Source organism: Xyrauchen texanus, chromosome 17, assembly GCF_025860055.1.
Source record: "Xyrauchen texanus isolate HMW12.3.18 chromosome 17, RBS_HiC_50CHRs, whole genome shotgun sequence".
NCBI lineage: Eukaryota > Metazoa > Chordata > Actinopteri > Cypriniformes > Catostomidae > Xyrauchen > Xyrauchen texanus.
The window spans coordinates 35,499,487-35,523,872 of record NC_068292.1 but is presented as its reverse complement, the minus strand read 5'-3'; the positions used below and the strand labels follow the sequence as shown (position 1 = coordinate 35,523,872).

General features: G+C 37.2%; 1 protein-coding gene across 2 annotated transcripts in view; it reads right to left on the bottom strand.

The window, feature by feature from the left end:
* Positions 1–24,386, bottom strand: part of LOC127658395 (oxysterol-binding protein-related protein 10-like) — a 93,061-nt gene that overhangs the window by 9,791 nt on the left and 58,884 nt on the right. For both annotated transcript variants that reach the window (XM_052147665.1, XM_052147666.1), the window contains 2 exons: positions 5,425–5,571; positions 2,422–2,911 (listed from right to left, as the gene is read on the bottom strand). In XM_052147665.1, the coding sequence (XP_052003625.1) occupies positions 2,422–2,911; positions 5,425–5,571 (637 nt within the window). The remainder of the gene's footprint in view (positions 1–2,421; positions 2,912–5,424; positions 5,572–24,386) is intronic.

The window sequence follows — 24,386 nt, the reverse complement described above, 5'->3', positions numbered from 1 at the left end:
CACAGAAGATGAATTTATGCAAACTCAAAGATATGGGATTCTTCATGAGCCACTGTCTGAAGCATGGGCTCAGGATGGAGTTCACCAAAATTACCTGCCATAAACTTACAGCCGGACTGCAATGCTCCTCAATGAATGAAACCTATGTCAATTTGGAGGGACAGCACTCTCTTAAAAAAACTACATAGAAAATGAATTAACCACCAAGAAAAGCCTTCATCGGCCAAAATCAAAGGACAATGAATGCATCTATGTACAAGTATTCTCAGTTAATTTGGCATGGCTTCAAGGAATTTAACACTACAATTTATAGTTTATACAAAATCATTTTTTAACCATTGATCCTCAGCACTTATTTAGTTTACTAATTTAAACCACTAATAGTTCTAAACATAAATAACTAATATTGCATTATATTAATTCATTTTCTGTTTTAGCATAATTTCATGTACAGCTGCTTTGAAAAGCGCTATACAAATAAATTTGACTTGACTCAATACAATGCTGCCTTGTCTGCACTGTAAATAGATTTGTAAAATAGAAGAATGCCATGTATCTACCAAGTTTGCACAAGAGACTGACAGAAATAACAAGTCTACTAGGTGGAAATGATATGTCCCTCAAATTCCTAAAAAAGTCCATCTTGCTCTATTTAACACCATGTCCATTGCTATAGGGCAGGTGTGGGAACGTCAGGCCTCAGGGTCGTATAAGGCCCGCAAGACCATTTGAGGAATAATTTGCCTTGATTTAATTAACCTGAAAAAAAAAATCCTTTCTAATAATGTTTAAAAAATATTTAAAATGACAACACCACAAAATATTGTATAATAGACAGACCTTTTCATGTTTTTGGTGTGTAAGCATGTGACGGAATGCGTACATTAATTTCAACCCACAATCAGAAATCACAAGCAACTGTATGGCCCAGGAATAATTTCATAAATACTCAAATAGCCCTTAATGGAAAAAAGGTTCTCCACCCCTACTAAAGGGGATTAGTGCAAGCCGTCTTATAAGTATTTAATGTCGTCCTAATTACAGAAGAGTATGATCCTCCACTTGACTGAACACCTCCCGAATTTTATAGTGTTTGTTCTGAGAATGTACTTAGCTCAAGAGATGAAAAAAGAGAACTGGTTTGGGTTGGGAAAATATCTTGTTTTCATGTGTGTATGATAAAATGGTCATTTTAGAAAGTCAGTGAGAGAGAATAACAAAGATAAACAAAAACATTTCTGTTGTTATTCTGAGAAAAAGATGGAGTTATGATATGAACACCACTAAAGATCATTAGCTCTGAGGGGAATGTCCATCTAACCACAATCAGCTGATCTGAAAACAGCAAGTTCTTTGGACAGATACCTGATAGGATGAAGGAAAAACCGTTCTGCCTGAATGAGCACACGCTTGAGCTTTATTCAAACAGTACTGAACAAACTCAATGATCCCAATAGACAAATGACTGGCAATAAACAAAACACGACTTCATGAATAACTGAATACTTTTAAGAAATAGTATTAACATTTGTTTTGTTTAGTATGGATGCCTGACTCATTGTGAGATCTTATGGATGTAGCTTGAGCACTGGATAATAGAGCTGATAAACTGATTCCACAGATAAACATCTCTCCTGCACATCCCTCTGAATTTGTCACATTTCTCAACTACGTGCAACACAATAAAGCGACTGTAAAACAGTTAAAGGATGGGAAAGGAGGAGGCGAGAACCGGCTTGACGATATAAATCATAGTTTAATGGAAAACTTAAAAGACAACACAAACACACATGACGGACATGTCCGCTAACGATCTCTCTCTCCCGCACAGCCCTCTGCAGTCGACCTTTAAACCTCACGGAGGCATAATTAGCCTAATACGGGACCGGGCGCGCAGGATCACGACCCGACCCCGCCCTCCACCCTGCCACAGCGACAAGCAAATATTTGTGTTTACAATGGCTGTGATATAATCGGGGAGATCGGCATTTTGCAGTAGTGCTGATTGTAGGTTGATGTTCACATTAAACTGCAGTATCCAACTGTATCAGGAGGCTGATCATTTGATCTCCACTATCTGCATTCCCATTAGTAGTCGCTGCATTACAAGCAACACAGCAAACTCATTCATTTTCATTGAGAGTTGCCGATTTTGTAAAAATAAGTAACAGCGAATATTTGGCTATACAACTTTTAATGAGGCCACTTTAATGCATTACCTATGAGAGTGAAGACAGTGATCTGCCACCTGATGCAGTTAGTTAGAACTTTTGAGTAGGAACTCCACCTAGCAACAAACAGCAAAAAGACTTGCAATCTCCAGTGATTTAATTAGGAAGAAAGAAAGTCAAAAGTGTTTGGAATGATAGAATTTTCATTTATGGATGAACTATTTCTTTTAGGGGCACTTCTCAAACTCACCTTCTCCAACCATTGACACTCCAATGGACATGCCCATGAACTTGCTTTTAGTCCAAACATGGGTGTTGACACATATCCCACACTCTTTACACTCACAGTAGAATCCAGAGACTGGAGGGTGGTGGGACACCTGTTCAGCCACAAAGTGAAGCCGACAATCTCCTACCCCCTCATTAGAGGCAGTTTGGACAGACTGAGGAACCAAAGGAGCTGGGCTTGAGCTTGTAGTCCTGAGGGGTCGCACTTTATCTCGGGGTACATCCCATGTGCAGTGGAAGCTCTCCCCTAGAATGGGGTTGTAAGGCTTCTTGGCCACAGCACCCTTACGGCCCTCGTGGAAAGCGGTCAGGTAGTATTCCACAAACCGGATGATACGTTCCTCAGGCGTGGCTCCAGATGTGATGGCCAAGAACACATCTGGATGGGCCATGAAGTTGGCATACATCTCCAAAAGAGAGCGCTTCTCTAGGATGAATGTAGGCAGCACCACCTGAGAACGAAAGATGTACATTCTCAGATCAGAATATAAGGGGGTAGCCTGTTTTTGATGTACCTATCAAGGCAGAGAAATACTTCCTCTTCTATGGAGATGCCATCAATACAGTTTCAAACTGGATGCTATTTCATATGGAGCAAGTGCAAGTGTGTCAGCAATTATTGCTCAAGTCAACTAATAAGAAAGTGGCTTCAATAGAGCTAAAAGTTCTCATGAGAACATTTAGCCACTGTGAACTACTGTAGCTTCTATCATAGACATCAAGAATTTCACTGAAAAATGTATTACATTTCAGGTTGTTTCTTATCAAGACTTATTGTGTCTTCACAAGACTTAAAATATGAACACACACACACAAACACACACACACACACACGTTGGTGCAGCTATCCTTATGAGGACTCTCCATAGACTTAATGATTTTATACTGTATGAACTATAAACCTAACCCTCACAAAAACTTTCTACATTTTTACATTTTCCAAAAAACGTTTTAATTAAGGGGACACTAGAAATGTCCTCATAAACCAAATTTATAGCATAATACCCTTGTAATTTCCAGTTTGTACCCTAAATAAAAGTCCTTGTAAACCACCCAAACCTGCCCACACACACACCAATGCAATGTGTCATAGGAGGTATCAGGCTCAGCTACCACTCCTGTTAACACTTTAACTAAACACAAGCACATCAGGAACAGTCCAATCAAAGAGACTAAAACAAAGATATCTCTACATTGGAGAGAAATCTAATTCCAAAACCAGTTACTGTAAAATCTCAGTAGGACATTGGTCAGTTCATTCCTCAGGCTGATGAACCGTAATTAAGACAATAATATCATGTCACGCTTGAATTAGTCTATCGGAATCCTAATCAAAAGGATGATTAGAAACATCAAACCAGATAACACGGTTACGTAAAATATAATTACTTAACTGAAATTTCTTAGAGCTAAGATAATATTAATGTATCACTCTTGAAGAGTGGAATATCCTCAATCTGTGTTACAGACTGGACAATGTCTGACCATGCAAGACTTTAATAAGACACATAAGAATGATGATGTTGTGGAAAAATGTGCAAGGTCAGGATTTTAACTGTTATATTTGCCTTTGCTCCAATAATCCACAACTAACCTTCCATTTGGTGAGAAACAAGGAAAAATGTAACTTATTTTACTGTAAAAATCTTGAGTGAAAAGAGGGAGCAAAAAGCAAAGTGGAGCAATGAATTCAAAATGTTCTTAACTTCTGGGTTGTTTCTCATTGAAACTTATCGTATGCCTTTAAAGGGATAGTTTGCTCAAAAATCAAAATTCTCTCATCATTTACTCACCCTCCTGCCATCCCAGATGTGTATGACAAAGATTTTTAAAAGAATATCTGTTGGGTCATACAATGCAAGTGAATGGAGATCAGACATTTGTAGCTGCACAAATCATATAAATGACACATAGAATTAATCCATAAGACTCCAGTGGTTAAATCCATATCTTCAGAAGTGATATAATAGGTGTGGGTGAGAAACAGATTAAAACTGAATTCCTTTTTTACTCTAAATCAAATCTGAAAGTCACATTTGGTGTCAGTACAGTTTCACTTTCAGATCCGAAAGTGGCGATTTAGAGTAAAAAAGGATTTAAATATTGTTCTGTTTCTCACCCACACCTATTATAGTGCTTCTGAAGATCTGGATTGAACCACTGGAATCGTATGGAATACTTTTATGTTTCCTTTATAGGATTTTTGGAGCTACAAAAGGTCTGATCACCATTCATTTGCATTATATGGATCTACAGAGTTCAGATATGTTTCTAAAAATCTTTGTTTGTGTTCCGCTGAAGAAAGTCAGTCATAAACATTTGGGATGGCATGAGGGTGAGTAAATGATAATAGAATTTACAATTTTGGGTGAACTATCCCTATAAAGGACTTGGAATGTGACGCAGAAGTTGCATGAACTACTTTGATGACACTTTTGGATCCTTTTTTAGCTTTAAAGTGAGTCACTATCTACTGCCATTGTATTCAAATTTGCAAGCAGGAAATTCCTTAATCTGTGTTCTGCAAATGAAAAATTGACATAGTTTAGTTTGGAATAACAGGTGAGTACATGATGACAGAATTTTTCTTTTTGGGTAAACTATTCCTTTAACTAGCTTAACCACGAAAGACTATCTTGGCCAACTAGTCATTCAGCCTCTCCATCTAAGTTTAGCTTGTTTACCATCTAAACTAGACCAGCTTGGAAATGTATTCTGGTTCTAGCTGATTTTTACAGTAGGCTAGTATCTGAAGCTTGGCTCGGTCAGCATCTTAGCTGGCACATGGTCTCAGTGAAAGCGGTAAATTAGACTGGAGTTTACACACTGGGTCCAAGTAGTCTGAATGGTTCCTGTCTGCACAGAATGTGAAAGGAAAGAGACTACAAGATGGTGAATATATATATACAAGTAAGGATTGGGTGAATTCTTTCACCAACATTCAAGAGAGTGTTTGGGTGTATACCCGTGTAAGGTCCATGCCCAGTTTGAGCTGAGAGAGCAGATGAAGAATGACGCTCCTCTGGTCATCCAAGACTCCTAGGTCTTCCTCTTCATTGTCTTCTGGGTCTGCGATCTCCTCGCTGTGATCCATTGATTCTCGGCTGGAGTTCTGCAATCACACACAGAACACATTCTTGGGTTAAAAACAGCTAGATGCAGTTCAAAGAATGGAACAGAATGTACAGTATTGGTGTCTCGAGGTGCGTGTTTAAAAGTTCAAATGCAAGTTCTTATGAATAGTAAAAAGAAAAAGGCTTGCTACAACAATTTTTTTTTTATATATATATATAATTGCTTAAGTACCAATAGTGTAAAGGGTCATTAAAGACCCTAGGTATGTAAGAATATTGCTTTGTTTTTTTGTTTTTGTTTTTTTGCACTTCCATTAATCATATTTTTTATATATATCTAAGATTACTATAACTGGATTATCTATTTATTTTTTTATTACGAAATTAATGAGTACTATATTCATACAAATGACTAGGCTACTATATCATAACTAAATCTTGATTTTCTGTGCCACAATGGTGAATTATCAGTATTCCATGTGCACATATATTATACATGTTATTTGTTACTAAGGTGGAGCTGTTGTTAATTGATTTGATTTAAATTTTACAGTGCTATTTGATAAAGAAACAACATGAAAGTAAACTATAGCAAGTGTAACAATATGGTTTGGTTATTGTCATTTTGGTGTACTACTGAAATTATGTAATTTGTGCATCTATTTAGACTTAAAGGGATATCATTAGTGACTCACCCTTATGCCATCCCAGATGTACATGACTTACTTTCTTATGCAGGACACAAATTAAGAGTTTTAGGAGAATATCTCAGCTTTGTTGTTCCTCACAATGCAAGTGAATGGTAACCAGAACTCAGAAGGTCCAAAAAGGACATAAAGGAGGCATAAAAGCAATCCATATGAGTCCAGTGGTTAAATCCATATCTTCTGAAGTGATATGTTAGGTGTGGGTGAGAAACAGATAATTATTTATGTCCTTTTTACTATAAATCTCCATCATTTGCCAGCCCCTACCAGTAGGTGACGATATGCATGAAGAATGTGAATTGCCAAAAAAACAAAAGAAGAATTTGAAAGTGAAAGTGGAGACTTATAGTAAAAAAATGACTCATCTGTTTCATATCAATTCTAAAGACATAGATTTAACCACTGGAGCCATACAGATTTGCTGCATCATCTCTTTTAATATATGAAAAAGAAAACATTATAACATAGCAGAATATATTATATTCTAATTGTCTTGAAAATGCTTTGAAAATGTTACACTATCTGGGCATTTTGTATATCCATTTGTAGTAGATATATGATGTGTCAATGTTTGTTGAAATTCTTTGTATTTTAAGAGTTAAATAAAAGATGGACAATTTAATTTTTGTTATGCCACAAATGCTGTCATTTGAGCTTTACTTGCACTGAACCCAGAACATTCCTTTAACATTGCTTAACATGACATGATTTTATATAATATTACACCAAACAATATTCTTTCTCTCAATATGGAAGATGCTCTTTGGTTGCAAGGCAACTGTGCATTTTTATCAAGTCTTGGTGGCTAGTTCCCTCTGCAATCGCTCCTTCAAGAGCATTATATTGTTCCTAATGCATAATGTAAAGACGTGGTCCAGAAGCGCCTGCCCCAAAGCATCACAGGAAGTGAATAAAAAGCCTTCCTTCCTCTGAGGGCTCTTCCCCCCATACGGAGATGGTGTTGACAAATAAGCGAAAAAGATCACATAACCGCCTCTCAGTGGATCACTTCTTTTTTCCTTGCCAAGGCACACAAATCAGAGCTATATTGTCTAAATACGATATGGTTTAGCTATAAATTAAAACAGTAGGCTTTCGTGGACTAACTGTAATCCCACTTACAATTGGGCCATGCTATAAGCATTATGGCTTATTTCTCTTGCAAACTATTTATAACCTTTTTTTCCCTCCTCTCCTATTCCCTCCTTCTGCTTTTTGAGTGGTAAAAAGGGAATAGTGTTCCTGGGAAAAAAGTATCGGTGCTTAGCTAGCAGAATAGGATGTCCTTATTCCAAGCTGCAGCCATCCACCTGAATATTTCATAGAACAAGAGCACAGCGCTCTCTCCCTCCCTTTCTGACATCACAGATATGTTTAAATAAACACACACGAATGAGGTCACAAAGAGGGTCATGCCCACAAATCTATACAGCCGAAATGCATCATCAATTCAAAATACAATGTTCCATGCTGTCACATTGTTCAAACTGCCGCACTGATGGTGAAAAGTACTGTCCTCATATAATCCACAATTGATCAAATCAAAGTCACTCGAAACAAATTAGTGTCTCTCTCTCTCTCTCTGTGGATGCTCATTTGAGTGGTTTTGTTGGTCCATCGATTGGTTATTAGCCAAAAGCTGGATGGAAGTAATTTATGCAAATCACAGTTAACTAAATATGCAGAGATTTTAGAGACGGAGTGAAAAGAAGAGATAGAAGATAATAGAATATACCATAGGAAAGAAAAAAAAACACAAATGAGATCTCTTTATTATCTCATTTGTCTCTCCTAGAAACCCAATGACTCTAGAGCAAAAGGAGATTTTGAATTTTCTTCTAAGGAATTTCCTGCTTCTCACATTTGTCTCCTCGAGAGTTTTAAAAGAGATCTCCCACTATGCTGCGATTTGCCAAGACAAAAACGTATTCAATCAAAAAGAAGTGAGTTCAGTAATGAACTCAAACTTTTATAATCAAATTGATCACAGATCAAATTATCAAAGCTATCCACATTCATTTTATAGATCTACACTCCAATGTCAAAAATCATCTCAACTCTGTCAATTATTATTTCTCAAAAGGTATTTTAGAACAAACATCTGATAAAGATGATTCTTAAAAGAAACATAAATGTCTGCGATGTTAAAGTAAATTAAAGTCTGAGCTGTTGAAAAAGGATTAATAAAAACTGGCACAAAAAGATGACCAACATGAGCCAAGGAGGAAACACACAATCACAACAAAGTTTCCAACTTTCCTCACTTTAAGCATTCCAATGATTTATCCCTCCACTCAAAAACATCCTACACTAATATTAAGATAAACGTACTTAAAAGCTTCCTGTAGCTAAACTAGAGTATGATGCTAGCAACACCAAGGTCATGGGTTTGATTTCCAGGGAACACACATATGGCTAAACTGTAAGCCTTGAACGCACTGCACTCTAAGTTGTTTTAAATGAAACTGTCAGCCAAATAAACAACTGTAATGAGTAAAATGTACTCAAACTTACATTCATTTCAGGGTTGGCTCAGAAATAGCCTCCTGGGTGTTCATCTCATAGTTTAACTGTAGTGGTATCCACAAAACTCCCTCTTTCTCGATCTCTCACTAACTCTGATACTCTTATCTTGCTGCCCAGCTGTGCCTGAGCCGAGGAATCGTTGCCCCCTCCCACTCTGCCAGCCCATACTCTCTCTCTCTCTCTCTCTCTCTTTACACACACTCACAGTCACAATGCTGCTGGCTGGACTCGCCACATACTGCTTGCTAAAATTCCAAGTGGACATCATGAGGTTTGTTGACTGTGATCCACAGAGGACGGAGTGACTGACAGCAGATGGAGGAAAGACATCAAAGAGAAAAAAGAGGGAGATATGTGGGAAAATGAGTTTAAAAAGTCAATTTTATTTGTATATCACATCTCACAATACATATCTTTTCAATGCAGCTTTACAGAAAATAGTGCCCTAACTCTCTCAGGGAGCAAAGGTGGATCAACCACAGCTAGATCCCAATGATCTCCCTCTGATCTCACAACATCTCTGTCTCTTAGTGCCTTACATGCTCTCAAGAGTTCCTCTCATGGTCTTTTTTTAACCACCCACACTTTAACCTCCTGAGAACCCCAGCATGACTGCTGTGTGCATTTTCCATTTCCCTTTTTGATTTGTAACTAGTAGCAGCTAATAAACAAGCAAAACACTTTTTTTTTTCCAAGAGCAAATGGTTTTCCTAAACAGTTATGTCCACATATGTGAACAGTAGGACTTAGTTATGAAATTTTAAGTAAACCTAGCTATAGAAAGTCAATTTTTTTTTTCATCAAATATTTTATTATGTGTCCAGGAGTGATGGCTATTCATGTTTTTTACATGTTACAGACATTACAGCTCATTTTCTATAAAGCTGAATAAATAATTGATTAAAAGTAATGGCCAGCATCATCAAATCACTGTCAGCTATGTTAAAAACAAATGTGCATTATAAAATTCTGAATCTATGTTATGTCCCATGACGAGTCCCATGCCAAACATGTTGAGTGGTCAAAAAATCATTGGGGGGTTGGGATCCTGATCACCCTATCAGGGTTTATTGTGCGATAACAACCGGTCGACTATACATTAATGCTTACTTAATGAATAAAATTGTACAGCGATAACAAAATAAAATATAAAGAAAATGTATACTGAAATGAAGCGAAATGACCCACAAACGTGTTATAGTTGAAAATTAACTTTTGCGGGAAAATGGTCCTAATTTCAACATATGTGGACTTCATGTTTGTCAGCACATTGCCACGCAAAACATTTATAGATTTTTTAAAGTGGCATATCAAATTAAACTTGAGACGCTACTCTTTACAACTAAACAGGTTTCAATAAAAAATCTTAGATGTTTCTTACCAGAGGCACTTTTGTTGGCCCTGTGCCCATAGAAGCGCTTCCTGGAAATAAACATAATTCTGTTGTGTCACGTGATGTGATGCACCAGAAATTTAGCCCTTAAATAACAGTGTAGAGTGTTGTGAACAATATTCACTCTGCTTTAATTTATCTTAAAAATTTGTTGTATTTTGGCTTTGCTATATGCAATGTCCACACATTAGACGTGGGGTTGCACAAGGTTAATCACATATATAAAATATAAAACATTAAACAGAGAAACATATAACAAATATACAATACAAAACAATGTACAATGAAAGAGAAGGAAAGCATTTTTCAAGAAAGTGAGACACATATGAACAGGATGAGAGCCAACCGCCCCAGAGAGGCAGATAGAGAACATAAGGCCCTTTTCCAATGGTGAACTAAAGCCTGTTTGAGGTACTTTTCCCAGAGAATAGTACTTTTCTGCGTTATTACACTACTGTCCTGTTTTAGGGAACATACAACACATACATTGTTGTCCGGAGCAGCGCAGGCGAAAATACAGTCACAGAGCAGGGGATGAATTGTCTACAGCCCATTTACACAACCAAATTCTTATGATTGGGCTGTCTTCATTCATTTCGACATTGCTTGAAAGGAAATTAAATATATAATAGAATGCAGATGGTTCAATAACTGGAGAAGAACCAGAATCCAGTCCATTAATGCATCACATGCGCTATTTCGCCAACCCACTTGTGTCTAAATTTAGTGCATGCTTGCACAAGAATATCAAATTTTAATGGCCATGCCCACTGACTTTGAGCAAATTACATGTGGCAGAGAGCCTTTAAAATAGGGACCCTGTTGTAATGATTACATTTTTCAGCTTTCAGTTGATTTGTCAATCAATTAATTTATTGGTGACAGTATTAGGGGACTATGATTATGTTTAAATAAACACATATATAATCAGAGTCAAGAATGAAACAAATGTGTATTGTATGATGTTGAGTGTGTGATGTGTTCAGAGTGATTTCGGATTATGTGTTTAATCCCAGTTCAGTCCCATGACACAGCCTGATCCTCACATGACTTCACCACAGGAAAGTCAAACAGATTTGTGCAAATACTAGCGTGCTGCTTACTACAAACTGTGCAAAATACAGGGAATACTGCCATATTTTTTTTTATGTTTTAATTGTATGAGAAACATTATGCATTATGCAATAAGCATTTCCAAGAGTAGTTTGCTACATTGGTGATTTGACAGAGCACTCTGAATGTTATTACAACTGTGATTTCTAACATCTCTTAAAATTATTTTGTTATTGGACTGTCAAAATTTTACATAAAAAAGGAATTTAACAATATAATTTCCAATGCATAACTGGATGCCATTTGCACACAATATAACCATATGACAATAATGTAGCATACTACTGTTTAAAACTTTTAGAATGGCATAATGCCTACTTTAATAATGTAATAGGAGGAGTCTACCATGTACACTGGACATTATTTATTAAGAGTCATCTATAGGGTCTATATTGGTCATAGGCATAATCTCAGATTATTACTCTCCACAACATCTTCACATTCACTGTAAAGCAGAGAAAAGAATGGTCCACAAACACTCCAAGTGCAGCTTTGGCACTAGGCTACAGCACACAGAATGCAAATAACTGCATTCTACACATGAAATAATAGTATCCAGATGGAGAGTGTGTGATAATGCATTAAGTAAAGCATTAAAATCATTGGCTTGTGTGTTTGTGAAACCTTTCTTTTCAGTGCTTGAACATAAAAATCAGATGACGGTCCTTGGTCAGGTGATAAGGAGCTCCTGAGAAAATGGCATGGGGTGGTGGCAGAGAAGTGTTTTAAAGTAGCAGGACCATCATGAATAATTAATCAGCAAAAGCACGTTGTCTTCGGGGACGTGGTTAACGGGAGTGCCTACGCACAGAGAACTGGATGAAACAACGCTACTGATAAAACAGTCCCTTAATGAACTCTACCATGTTCAATTAAAACAGCAGTTCAACTCTCTCAGGAAAGGAACAGTTTGCAGGGATGAATAAAAATGACAAAAAACACAACTGCAGACAGAGTATTGGAACAATTTGAATTCACTATTCGAATTGAAAATGAATCTGAGACAAAGAGTAGCACTAAACTTAAAGTGAATTTTTTTTAACTTTTAGACTATGTCTAATAGCATTAAAGTCATCCATATGATAGAATACTTTCTAAAAGTTGACAAGATTTGCACTCAGCAGATACACCGATCAGCCACAACATTAAAATCACCTGCCTAATAATGTGTAGGTCCCCCTCGTGCCGCCAAAACAGAGCCAACCTGCATCTCAGAATAGCATTCAAAGATTATATTCTTCTCACCGCAATTTTTAGAGCTGTTTTCTGAGTTACCGTAGACTTTGTCAGTTCAAACCAGTCTGGTCATTCTCTGTTGACCTCTCTCATCAACAAGGCGTTTCCATCCACAGATCTGCAGCTCACTGAAAATTTTTTGTTTTTGGCACCATTCTGGTTAAATTCTAGAGACTGATGTGCGTGAAAATCCCAGGAGATCAGCACATCTGGCCATCTGGCCCCAGACTTCCAGACTACACACACATATATATATATATGTATATATACACACACACACACACACACACACACACACACACACACACACACACACACACACACACACACACACACACACACACACACACACACACACACACACACACACAAAAACTGTTTACATACACCTAGGTTGAAGTCATTAAAACTACTTTTTTAACCACTCCACATATTTAATATTAGCAAACTATAGTTTTGGCAAGTCATTTAGGACATCTACTTTGTGCATGACACAAGTAATTTTTCCAACAATTGTTTACAGACAGATTGTTTAACTTTTAATTGCCTATATCACAATTCCAGTAGGTCAGAAGTTTACATACACTAAATTACTGTAACTGTGCCTTTAAGCAGCTTGGAAAGTTCCAGAAAATTATGTCGAGCCTTTAAACAATTAGCTTCTGACTGGAGGTGTACCTGTGGATTTATTTTAATGCCTTCCTTCAAACTCAGTGCCTTTTTGCTTGACATCATTGGAAAATCAAAAGAAATCAGCCAAGACATAAAAAAAACAAAATTGTGGACCTACACGATACTGGCTCATCCTTGGGAGCAATTTCCAAATGTCTGATGGAACCATGTTCATCTGTACAAACAATAGTTTGCAAGTATAAACCCCATGGGACCACACAGCCATCATTTTGCTCAGGAAGGAGACACATTCTGTCTCCTAGAGATTAACATAGTTTGGTGTGTTAAGTGCAAATCAATCCCAGAACAAAAGCAAAGGACCTTGTGAAGATGGACGAAATAGGTAGTATTTATTATATTCTGGTTAAATTCTAGAGACTGATGTGCGTGAAAATCCCAGGAGATCAGCACATCTGGCCATCTGGCCCCAGACTTCCAGACTACACACACATATATATATACATATATATATATTTAAGTTTATATAAGTATCTATATCCACAGTAAAACGAGTCCTATATCGACATAACCTACAAAACCAACAAAAAAAGCCAAACTACAGTTTGCAAGTGCACATGGGGACAAAGATCTTACTTTTTGGAGAAATGTGCTCTGTCTGATGAAACAAAAATTGAACTGTTCGTAATGACCATCATTATGTTTGGAGGGAAAAGGGTGAGGCTTGCAAGCCGAAGAACACCATCCCAACCGTGAAGCATGGGGGTGGCATCATGTTGTGGGGGTGCTTTGCTGCAGGAGGGACTGGTGCACTTCACAAAATCAACATTTTCACTTAGGGGTGTACTCACTTTTGTTGCCAGCGGTTTAGACATTAATGGCTGTGTGTTGAGTTATTGAGGGGACAGCAAATGTACACTGTTATACAAGCTGTACACTCACTACTTTACATTGCAGCAAAATATGATTTCTTCAGTGTTGTCACATGTAAAGATATAATCAAATGTTTACAAAAATGTGAGGGGTGTGCTTGAGATACTGTGTGTGTGTATATATATACATACATTTTTAAATATTTAAAGATAACCATGTATAATTATGTATTGATATAAATATGTATAATCATTAGATATTGAATTATTGTTATATGAGAGGCAATCTCAGCAAATATTTGTATATGCGATTAAATGTGATTAATTAATCAGGACACCATGTAATGAATTCAATGAAAAATGATAATTATTGGCAGACATATCATTCAAAGGATGGAAGTTAATTGGCGCTCCCTCGTTCACCGAATGGGTCACCGAATTGGGCAGGATGAAGGCATTTGAAAAGATGTCATATAAGCAGCTTGGCAGATTGTACGTGTATGGTAAGAAATGGGACATGTATTTGTCCCATCTGGAAGGCTCTGATTGAGGACTATGTGGAGAGAGACAAAATTGTGGTAGTAATTGTGAATTCTGTTCTTCGTGGATTTCTTCTTTTTTTTCCTCTTTGTTTGTTGATTTTGATTTTTTATTACCTCAAAGATTTGTGTGTTTATATGTGTGAATTGTGTAATTTATGCTTTGACCACAGGGATATTTGTTGAGGGACAGGGTGGGTTTGGGAGGGGGAAATAATGAGGGTTAAAGTTGGTTCTGTATATACTGTATATTTTGTTTGTTCTGTTTTTTGTTTTTTTTTATACAAGAATGAATAAAAATTGTTAATAGCAAAACATTTCCATAAAGCATGCATTTTTTGTCTTTTGCATGTTAAATAATTATTTTGCTGTTAAATGTTAAACTGTGTTATCCATGTGTATTAGTTTTTTAATGAAACATATAATAAATATATTTATATAGTTTAATATAGAAATATATATATATATATATATATATATACACACACACACACATACATACACACACACACTCACCTAAAGGATTATTAGGAACACCTGTTCAATTTCTCATTAATGCAATTATCTAATCAACCAATCACATGGCAGTTGCTTCAATGCATTTAGGGGTGTGGTCCTGGTCAAGACAATCTCCTGAACTCCAAACTGAATGTCAGAATGGGAAAGCAATAAGCAATTTTGAGCGTGGCATGGTTGTTGGTGCCAGACGGGCCGGTCTGAGTATTTCACAATCTGCTCAGTTACTGGGATTTTCACACACACAACCATTTCTAGGGTTTACAAAGAATGGTGTGAAAAGGGAAAAACATCCAGTATGCAGCAGTCCTGTGGGCGAAAATGCCTTGTTGATGCTAGAGGTCAGAGGAGAATGGGCCGACTGATTCAAGCTGATAGAAGAGCAACTTTGCCTGAAATAACCACTCGTTACAACCGAGGTATGCAGCAAAGCATTTGTGAAGCCACAACATGCACAACCTTGAGGCGGATGGGCTACAACAGCAGAAGACCCCACTGGGTACCACTCATCTCCACTACAAATAGGAAAAAGAGGCTACAATTTGCAAGAGCTCACCAAAATTGGACAGTTGAAGACTGGAAAAATGTTGCCTGGTCTGATGAGTCTCGATTTCTGTTGAGACATTCAGATGGTAGAGTCAGAATTTGGCGTAAACAGAATGAGAACATGGATCCATCATGACTTGTTACCACTGTGCAGGCTGGTGGTGGTGGTATAATGGTGTGGGGGATGTTTTCTTGGCACACTTTAGGCCCCTTAGTGCCAATTGGGCATCGTTTAAATGCCACGGCCTACCTGAGCATTGTTTCTGACCATGTCCACCCCTTTATGGCCACCATGTACCCATCCTCTGATGGCTACTTCCAGCAGGATAATGCACCATGTCACAAAGCTCGAATCATTTCAAATTGGTTTCTTGAACATGACAATGAGTTCACTGTACTAAAATGGCCCCCACAGTCACCAGATCTCAACCCAATAGAGCATCTTTGGGATGTGGTGGAACGGGAGCTTCGTGCCCTGGATGTGCATCCCACAAATCTCCATCAACTGCAAGATGCTATCCTATCAATATGGGCCAACATTTCTAAAGAATGCTTTCAGCACCTTGTTGAATCAATGCCACGTAGAATTAAGGCAGTTCTGAAGGCGAAAGGGGCTCAAACACAGTATTAGTATGTGTTCCTAATAATCCTTTAGGTGAGTGTATATATACACACACACACACACACACACATACAGAAATTATGCTTATAAAACTAAACTGAAAGATAATTTATTATTTACTTTTTAACAACAACAAAAAATACATAATGTCTGAAAACATATTTTTCAATGAAAATGTCAGAACTTTAACTCATTTTGTTACAATGTTCACCTACACAACAACATACCTGTCACCTAACATCTGCCTTACAATAGGTGTGGTCCCCACTGTTAAAAAGCTGCTGTTGTTTTCCTCTGACAGTACAGAAAAGCATGCTGTCAGACCATGCACGCAAGAGGGCATATCGGTCCACTGACAACACTGAGGTTGCCATTAAAATTTTCAGGTCAAAAACTACATTTTTTTTCTTTTTTTTTAAGGGTGATGATTGTGTAATCGGACAACATGAATTTTGAAGCGATCGACGAATTTTTTTTTTTTTTACAAATGAGTTGCTAAATATGGACTACAACTACCACAAGCATGTGAGTGAATGTGCCTGACAAAATGGAAAACCATTGTAGTCCTTACCTAGCCATTTTTTAGCAACATACTTTTTTTTAAAGACGGCAGCTTCCAAAAATGTTATGGTATGACTGTGTGTCATTTATGTTGTATGACAAAACGTTCAAGTATCTTAAAGTTATGTTTACCATAGAACTAATTTTACTCATAAATCCAAAGCTGCCATTATAAAAGCCAATAGGAAAATCCAGAGGGAACCCATGGCTCGAAAATGCTAATTCTCCTCTGGGCAACCTGGACAGCTCTATTAACATAAGGTAGAACAACAGCAACAAAAATAAATACATAAATAAATAAAGAAGCTAAATTAACTGAACACAACTGACTGAGATCAGATCACAAGTGTAGTAATTTGTATTTTTTTAATTTTCTTGAGGGTATTTTGTACATTCTGTCAGAAAGCACATCTCTCTCCCTCATTTTGAGTTGAGACAATATGATAGCCTCATTACAATCCCAGTTGTCCAAAAATCCAATAAAAAATAAAATGACCAGTTAAATGCCTTGTATACATTACACAAAATTATTGCCATTCCTTCCCAGACAGCTTATATTCAGTCGTGACTGTAAAGCCCCTTTCACATAGCGATTTTGTCGCTGCAACTGCCAGGACACCATTCGTTTTCAATGAGAGCTGGCAACTTCCGGAAACAGCATGTGGGCGTGTCAAGCCAAAGTTGAGAAAAGTTCAACTTGATGCAAATGCAGAGCGATATCGCGCAGCGACAGCCAATGAGAAAAGACAGTGAAGCTCACGTCATCTGCCTCCTGTGAGATAATGGCGACGAGTGCAGGAAAGACGGAGTTGTTGTTGTTGTCGTCATACCATGTTTCTGTAACAACTTGGATGGATATAATAAAACAGTGATGCGTGGAAAAACCGTATCAGAAATTGTCAACACTCTGTGTGAGTTTGATTGATACACTGAAAGTTCGATCTTTTTGTTGATATAATGCAGTATTGATGCAGTTTATAACACTTTCCCGTCCAGAACGCTTATTTGTAGCGGCAAGTAAACTGATTTCTTATCAGATTGGATAATGTACCAGAAATGGTCAACATTGTTAGTGAGTTTAATGCATACATTAATAGATTGTTCGTCTTGTTCATGGATGCAATGAGCACAGCTGTAGTTTATATAAAAGCACTCTCCCCTGCAGAATGTTCTTTATTTGAGGCAAAAAAAAATGATTCATTGTCAAATAAGAATGCTATAATTGCTTTGATGGCAATCTAGCTCACAGCCTGTGTCTCGTTTGGAAGGCTGTGTCCTCCGAAGGTCGCATTTGTCGGCCGCATACGTCATCGAGGCTGTCTCGTTTTTTTTGTCTTATTTATCCTCCATAATAAATTATCTTATTATCTATTGTCAATGCCCTTTATGTATATGCACTTACATTTATACAATTGTTAACCTTTTTTGCGTTCCCAATAAAAATAATAATGAAACGAGACAGCCTAGTTGACGTATGCGACCTCCGAAAGACGCATCCTTCCAAACGACATCAGCGACATCTAGCGACATCGAACGGGGTCGTGACTGCTTCTCTTCTCCGCAGTTTACTTCCAATCTTCATTCACTACGATCTGTGCTGCTGTATACCGCTCTCTACTGGCCAATAGGGCGAAGTGCACCCAAATGCCATTCTAATAGAGACAACGTTAACAGTATGTCGCAAGCACATATATTATATGTTGCATTTACATCAGAGCGGAGCAAATCTGCAAGCTCTTAAGCATTCAAACACACACAAAAGGTCCACTTTTCTAAATGAAAGGTATCAATCGTACATTAAGCCACACAGCTTGGCAGTTTTCCAGCGTTGATAAAAGAGATGCCCCGGTCTCAAAGTAGCAGAGATTTATAACCCCCCTCGAGAAGCCCTGCTTGTTTTACACCATAACTTTATTGTTTCTGCATTTAAACGAGAAGACTCACTGAGGTCGGTGCTGAATAAATCGCTTGGCTAATCATTTGTTTTGTTCCCCCTATCCTTGAGCACTCACTGTGAATTTTAAACCCGTAACGTCTGACAGTGTTTAACTACCGGTGGACAATTCGCATCTCGGGTGAATGACTTGGTCTCACAGGCCTGTCCATCAAAATTAATTACTATATCTCATACTCAAGAAGAATGTATAATGACACATTTTGAGGAGTCCACTTTAAAATTAATGCATGGGCAGTCCGCAACAAACTTTATGTATGTCGATGAATAGGCCATGAGACTCATGGTATATATAACATGCTATACAAAAGATACTATCTTAGTCATTAGTCATTATATATATTGCAATTTTTGTATATTTTGTTTTTGTGTTACACTATTTCAAGAGATATAAATATAGATATACAGTTGTGGCCAAAAATATTGGCACCCTTGGTAAATATGAAGTCTTTTGAGCTTTCATTCAAAATATTCACAGAAATCTAACCTTTAATTGAACTAATTGAAGTGATTTTCTATTCATTAAATACATATTTTTCTCCAAAACACGTTTTCCACAATTATTGGCACCCTTAGATATTCTTATGAGCTAAATATATCTGAAGTATATTCCAATTCATATTTTTTAGTACACCTGGGTGACAAGGAACATGCAATTGTTCAACCATGACTTCCTGTTTCACATGGGTATAAATATGAGGTGACGCACATGCTAAATTATTTTAGTCGTTCATCACAATGGGTAAGACTACAGAATAAAGTTATTATGTGCACCAAAAGGTTGTTGAGCTTCATAAAATGGGACATAAAATGGCTATAAGAAAATAGATAAAGCATTGAAAATACCCATTTCTACCATCATGGCAATAATTAAGAATTGCCAATCAACTGGAGATGTTACGGATCGACCTGAAAGAGGAAGTGTGTCTATATTGTCTCCACACACGGTGAGGAGGATGGTTAGAGTGGCTAAAAATTGTCCAAGGATCACAGTTGGAGAATTGCAGGAATTAGCTGGGTCTTGGGGTCAGAAAGTCTCCAAAACTACAATCAGACAACACCTAATTCACAACAAGTTGTTTGGGAGGGTTTCAAGAAAAAAGCCTCTGCTCTCATCCAACAACAAACTCAAGCGTCTTCAGTTTGCCAGACACTACTGGAACAACAAATGGGACCGGGTTCTATTGTCAGATGAAACAAAAATAGAGCTTTTTGGCAGCAAACGCCAGATATAAGTTTGATGCACACAGAGAGGTAGCCATATGGAAAAGTACCTCATGCCCATGATTAAATAGGGTGGAGGATCTTTAATGTTTTGGGGCCGTTTTTATGCCAGAAGTCCTGGACATCTTGATCGGATACATGGCATCACGGATTCTTATCAAATCAAAACCTGATTGCCTCTGCCAGAAATCTTAAAATGTGCTGTGGTTATACATTCCAGCAGGGCAGTGATCCAAAACACACATCAAAATCAACACAAAAATAGTCCACTGACCACAAAATCAAGGTTCTGCCATGGCCATTGAATACCTATGTGGTGAAATGAAGAGGAGAGTCTACCAGTGTGGACCTCTGAATTTTAAGAATCTGGAGAGATTATATATGGAGGAATGGTCTCCGATAACTTGCCTTGTGTTCTCCATCCTCATTAGGCATTATAGGAGAAGACTCAGAGCTGTTATCTTGGCAAAGGGTGCCAATAATTATTTTTATTCACAAAGTATTGAATTGTGTTTGCACAGGTTAGGACAGATTTTTGTGAATATTTTGAATGAAAGACCAAAATGATAAACAAAAAGGATATATTTTTCACAGCCTTCTGTTCCTATATTTACCAAGGGTGCCAATATTTTTGGCCAAAAATATTGGCACCCTTGGTAAATATGAGAACAGAATACTGTGAAACAAAAATAAATAATATATATATATATACACACACACAGTACTGTGCAAAAACATAAGATGCTTCACAAAAACAATAGTCTTAAGATGGCTATTTATATTTCCAGCTTTAGTGTGTCAATAGGAAATATATATTTTAGACTGCCAAACATTTCTTTTGCAAATACAATATAATAGAACAGGGAGCTCTGGAACATATGGCATGGTCCCCAGAGAAGTTTAAGTTTACAATCACAGGATATCTATTTATTTGTTTATTACAAGAGAAATTAGTGCTATATTCATACAAATGCATCCTATATCACATTGATGTTTTGTGCTAAAACTATATTATGAAATGGTGAATTATTAGTATCCCATATGCATGTACACATATATATTATACATGCAATTTAGTACTCAAGGTGGTGCTGATGTTTCAGTAATTGACATGATTTACATTTGACATGGCTAGCTGACCTAGAAACAACAATGAAGTACACTATAGCAAGTGTAACACATGAACAGTATGATATGACTATTGTCATTTTGGTGTTCTACTGAAACAATGTTACTTGTGCATCTATTTAGACTCAATAAGTGCCTGAGAAAATACATTTGCATGACGCATGTGTAACTTATTTGTATCTTATGTGTTGTGTTCGACAGCCAGTTGCATCTCATGAAATGTCAGTGTGAATATAATTAAACTTGTTCTAGATTTGTCCTGATTTGTGAAAAATAACACATATTATAATATAAAAATATTTGAAGATGTTACACTATCGGGCATTTTGTACATACATTTTTTATAGAAATACTGTAAGTGCCAAATCTCTAAAGACGCGAATATGTAAGAGTGTTTGGGAAAATAATCAAGAATTTAAGGGTTAAAAGCATAGATTTAGCTATGTTTACCCCCTGCATCTTCACTGGAACAGTGTTTTCCACCAACACAATTTTTGAAAACAAGCTCTAGTACAGAATACAGCTTCAACCAGTTACTAAATATTACACTACATAATTGAATATACTTTATTTTAGTGAGATTTAAAAGTAAAAAAAAAAAAAAAAAAAAATAATAGGAATAAAAAGATTTTAAGAACAAAAGACAAATTTGGGTAATTTTCTCACACAAAGCTATCATAAGGCTTTGAAAGATTTGGAATTGTGTATATGAACTTTCATGGTGCTTTTGGTCCTTTTTGGAGCTTGACAGCTTCTAGTCAATCTATGCTTTCATTGTATGGAAAAGAGCAGTGTGGACAATCTGCTAAATAGCTTTTGCTTTCCATGGATGAAAGAAAGTCATCCAGGTTTGGAACAACATGAGGGTAAAAAAAATTTGAACAAACTATTTAAAAATACTTTCTACCATCTAGTTTACTGTGCAGAAACTGCTTTTCATAGGTTTATTTCACTGAAGAGAGTACACGCTATGGCTTTGTACACTTCAGACTGTTTTCGAACATTGCTCTGTTTATCTGAGCGGGTCGACACATCAACTTATGGCTCAACCAATGGCGTGACTTAGATGCTGGACCACACGATTGTGAGAACAATGGAAGACTGGAAGCAGGACAGGGGGCAAGTGGGAGTATTTGGGAGACCTGTTTGGAATCAATCATTCTTTTGCAATCACGTTAGGTGCCACATGAAATTACATACTTCAACTTTAAGGAGGTTTTTAATTTCCACAGTGGCTTCTAGCAGCTGCAATCACATTTCACAGCATGAAGACTTTGGATAATTATGTACCTCCAGGGCTACAATACACACAGCTTAATAAAAGATCACCAGAACACTCTTGCATGGCACCAGCATAGTACATTGTATCCATAGTATCCATATAACAGCAGAAATGGAACATGGATAAAGGAAAAACGCACTGCACTTCCATAAATAGAAAGCAGCAGAGCGCCTGGAGCCAGGCTGGGTCTCCTTTGTGATGGGTTTGATTGATGCTGCTCATATGCACACATTTCAGAGAGGCTGGATCATGAATGAGTGCTCAGATACATCAGCATATTTCAATGTCTCCGCTGGCACAGTTGCATGCACACATACGCCATAAGCCATGCACATTAATGTTAATGTCACAAGTTAATGTTAAAGCATTTGTTCACTCAATCATTTCAATTCTGTCATTGTTTATACACACTCAGGATGTTTCAAACCAGTGTCTTTTTTTAGGAAAAATGTTCATGACTATACTTGGTCACACTTTTCCATGCAATTACAATAAATGGATATTGGAGCTTTAAAGCTTCAAAAAGGATGCAAAAGCAACATAAAAGTATCCTTAATGTAGACAATATTCCAAGTCTTCTGAAACTATACAATAGCTTTGGGTGAGAAATAGTTTGAAAGTCATTATTCATTGAAAATCTTGAGTCAGTGAGTTAACTCAAGAACCAGATTAGTCAGGTTTTTTTGAAGAAATCATTCAGACCGGATCAAATGATAATTTAAAAGATCTGAATCAAAACAACAATTTGTTCATGAATTGGACAGCGCTACAAGAACTCACAGGATTGTGAGCGCCAAGGAGAGCCAAGGCAAATGTTTTCAATTTTGGTCTGTTCCGATCCTATGGCTTCAGAAATCTTGCAATAATGCGCTCAGATAGTGATACTTTCATGGGATTTTTGGATCCTTTTTGAAACATGAAATTTTTTACATTTACATGCGAATACATTCATTGTATTTGAATGTAAAAGAGTGACCAGTAAATTCTTCAAAAGTTCCACAGAAGAAAGAAACTCATACAAGTTTGTAACAACATGCGGGTGAGTAAATGATGACACAGAGTTCATTTTTTCCCCTTATAATAACCAGTGTAAACACACACCACACATCTGTTTGTGTGCATTAATGCACTTCAGCTTTGAGCTATCATGGTAACAGTGTGTACGGAGTCATTTAAAGGTTTAATAATATGACTCACAATGCAAAATTAATTAGATACATTATGCCAGAGAGGAAACATTATATTAGAGAGGAAACATAGCACTGATTCTGTCTAATGCATTCTGGGTAAAACAGAGCTTGTTCATCCACACAGGGAGCCGATTTAATGACAGACACACAAAAGCAACCTCAAAATGAATTAGCTCCCTTCAGGCACAAGCGCACACACAAATTAACAAGCATTAACACATAAAAACAAACAGTTGCGCATGCATACAGCAACCCTGTCCTCTCTCCAGAGGCATGAAGCTATGCACAGAGACCAGGGAAGAGACGGTTTCCAAGAGGGACAGGCTGACTCAATCCCGCTCCAGAGGGATTGTGGGTATCCTCAATCACCCGCCACAGATGCTAAAACTAGAACACGTCCAATTAGCGCTCCTCTTCCACTCCTTCGCTCAAGAAGCTTGGCAGACACACATTCAATAGCAAAGCCTTGTTTTCAACTTTTAAAAGATCTGCCTACTCAATGGGAGTCACAGACATTCTGATTTTTTTCAGGTGCTATCAGAGGATGCTGAGTAGATCTCGGAAACAGATTTTACCCCTGGAACATCATATCACCTTATACATCACCAATTTTAAAGTGCCAAATAACGAGCCACAGAGCTGTATAGGCTTTACAATAAGAGTCCAAGAGAGCCCACTTATTTTCCATGTTACGGAAGTATTTTTATTCAATCGTTTTTTCCATCGGCTTTTCATAAAATTGTTCATAAAAGAGTTCCAAATTAACCAAATGAATCAGCTCCGAGGTTAATCACGTTACAAACATTGATTTGAA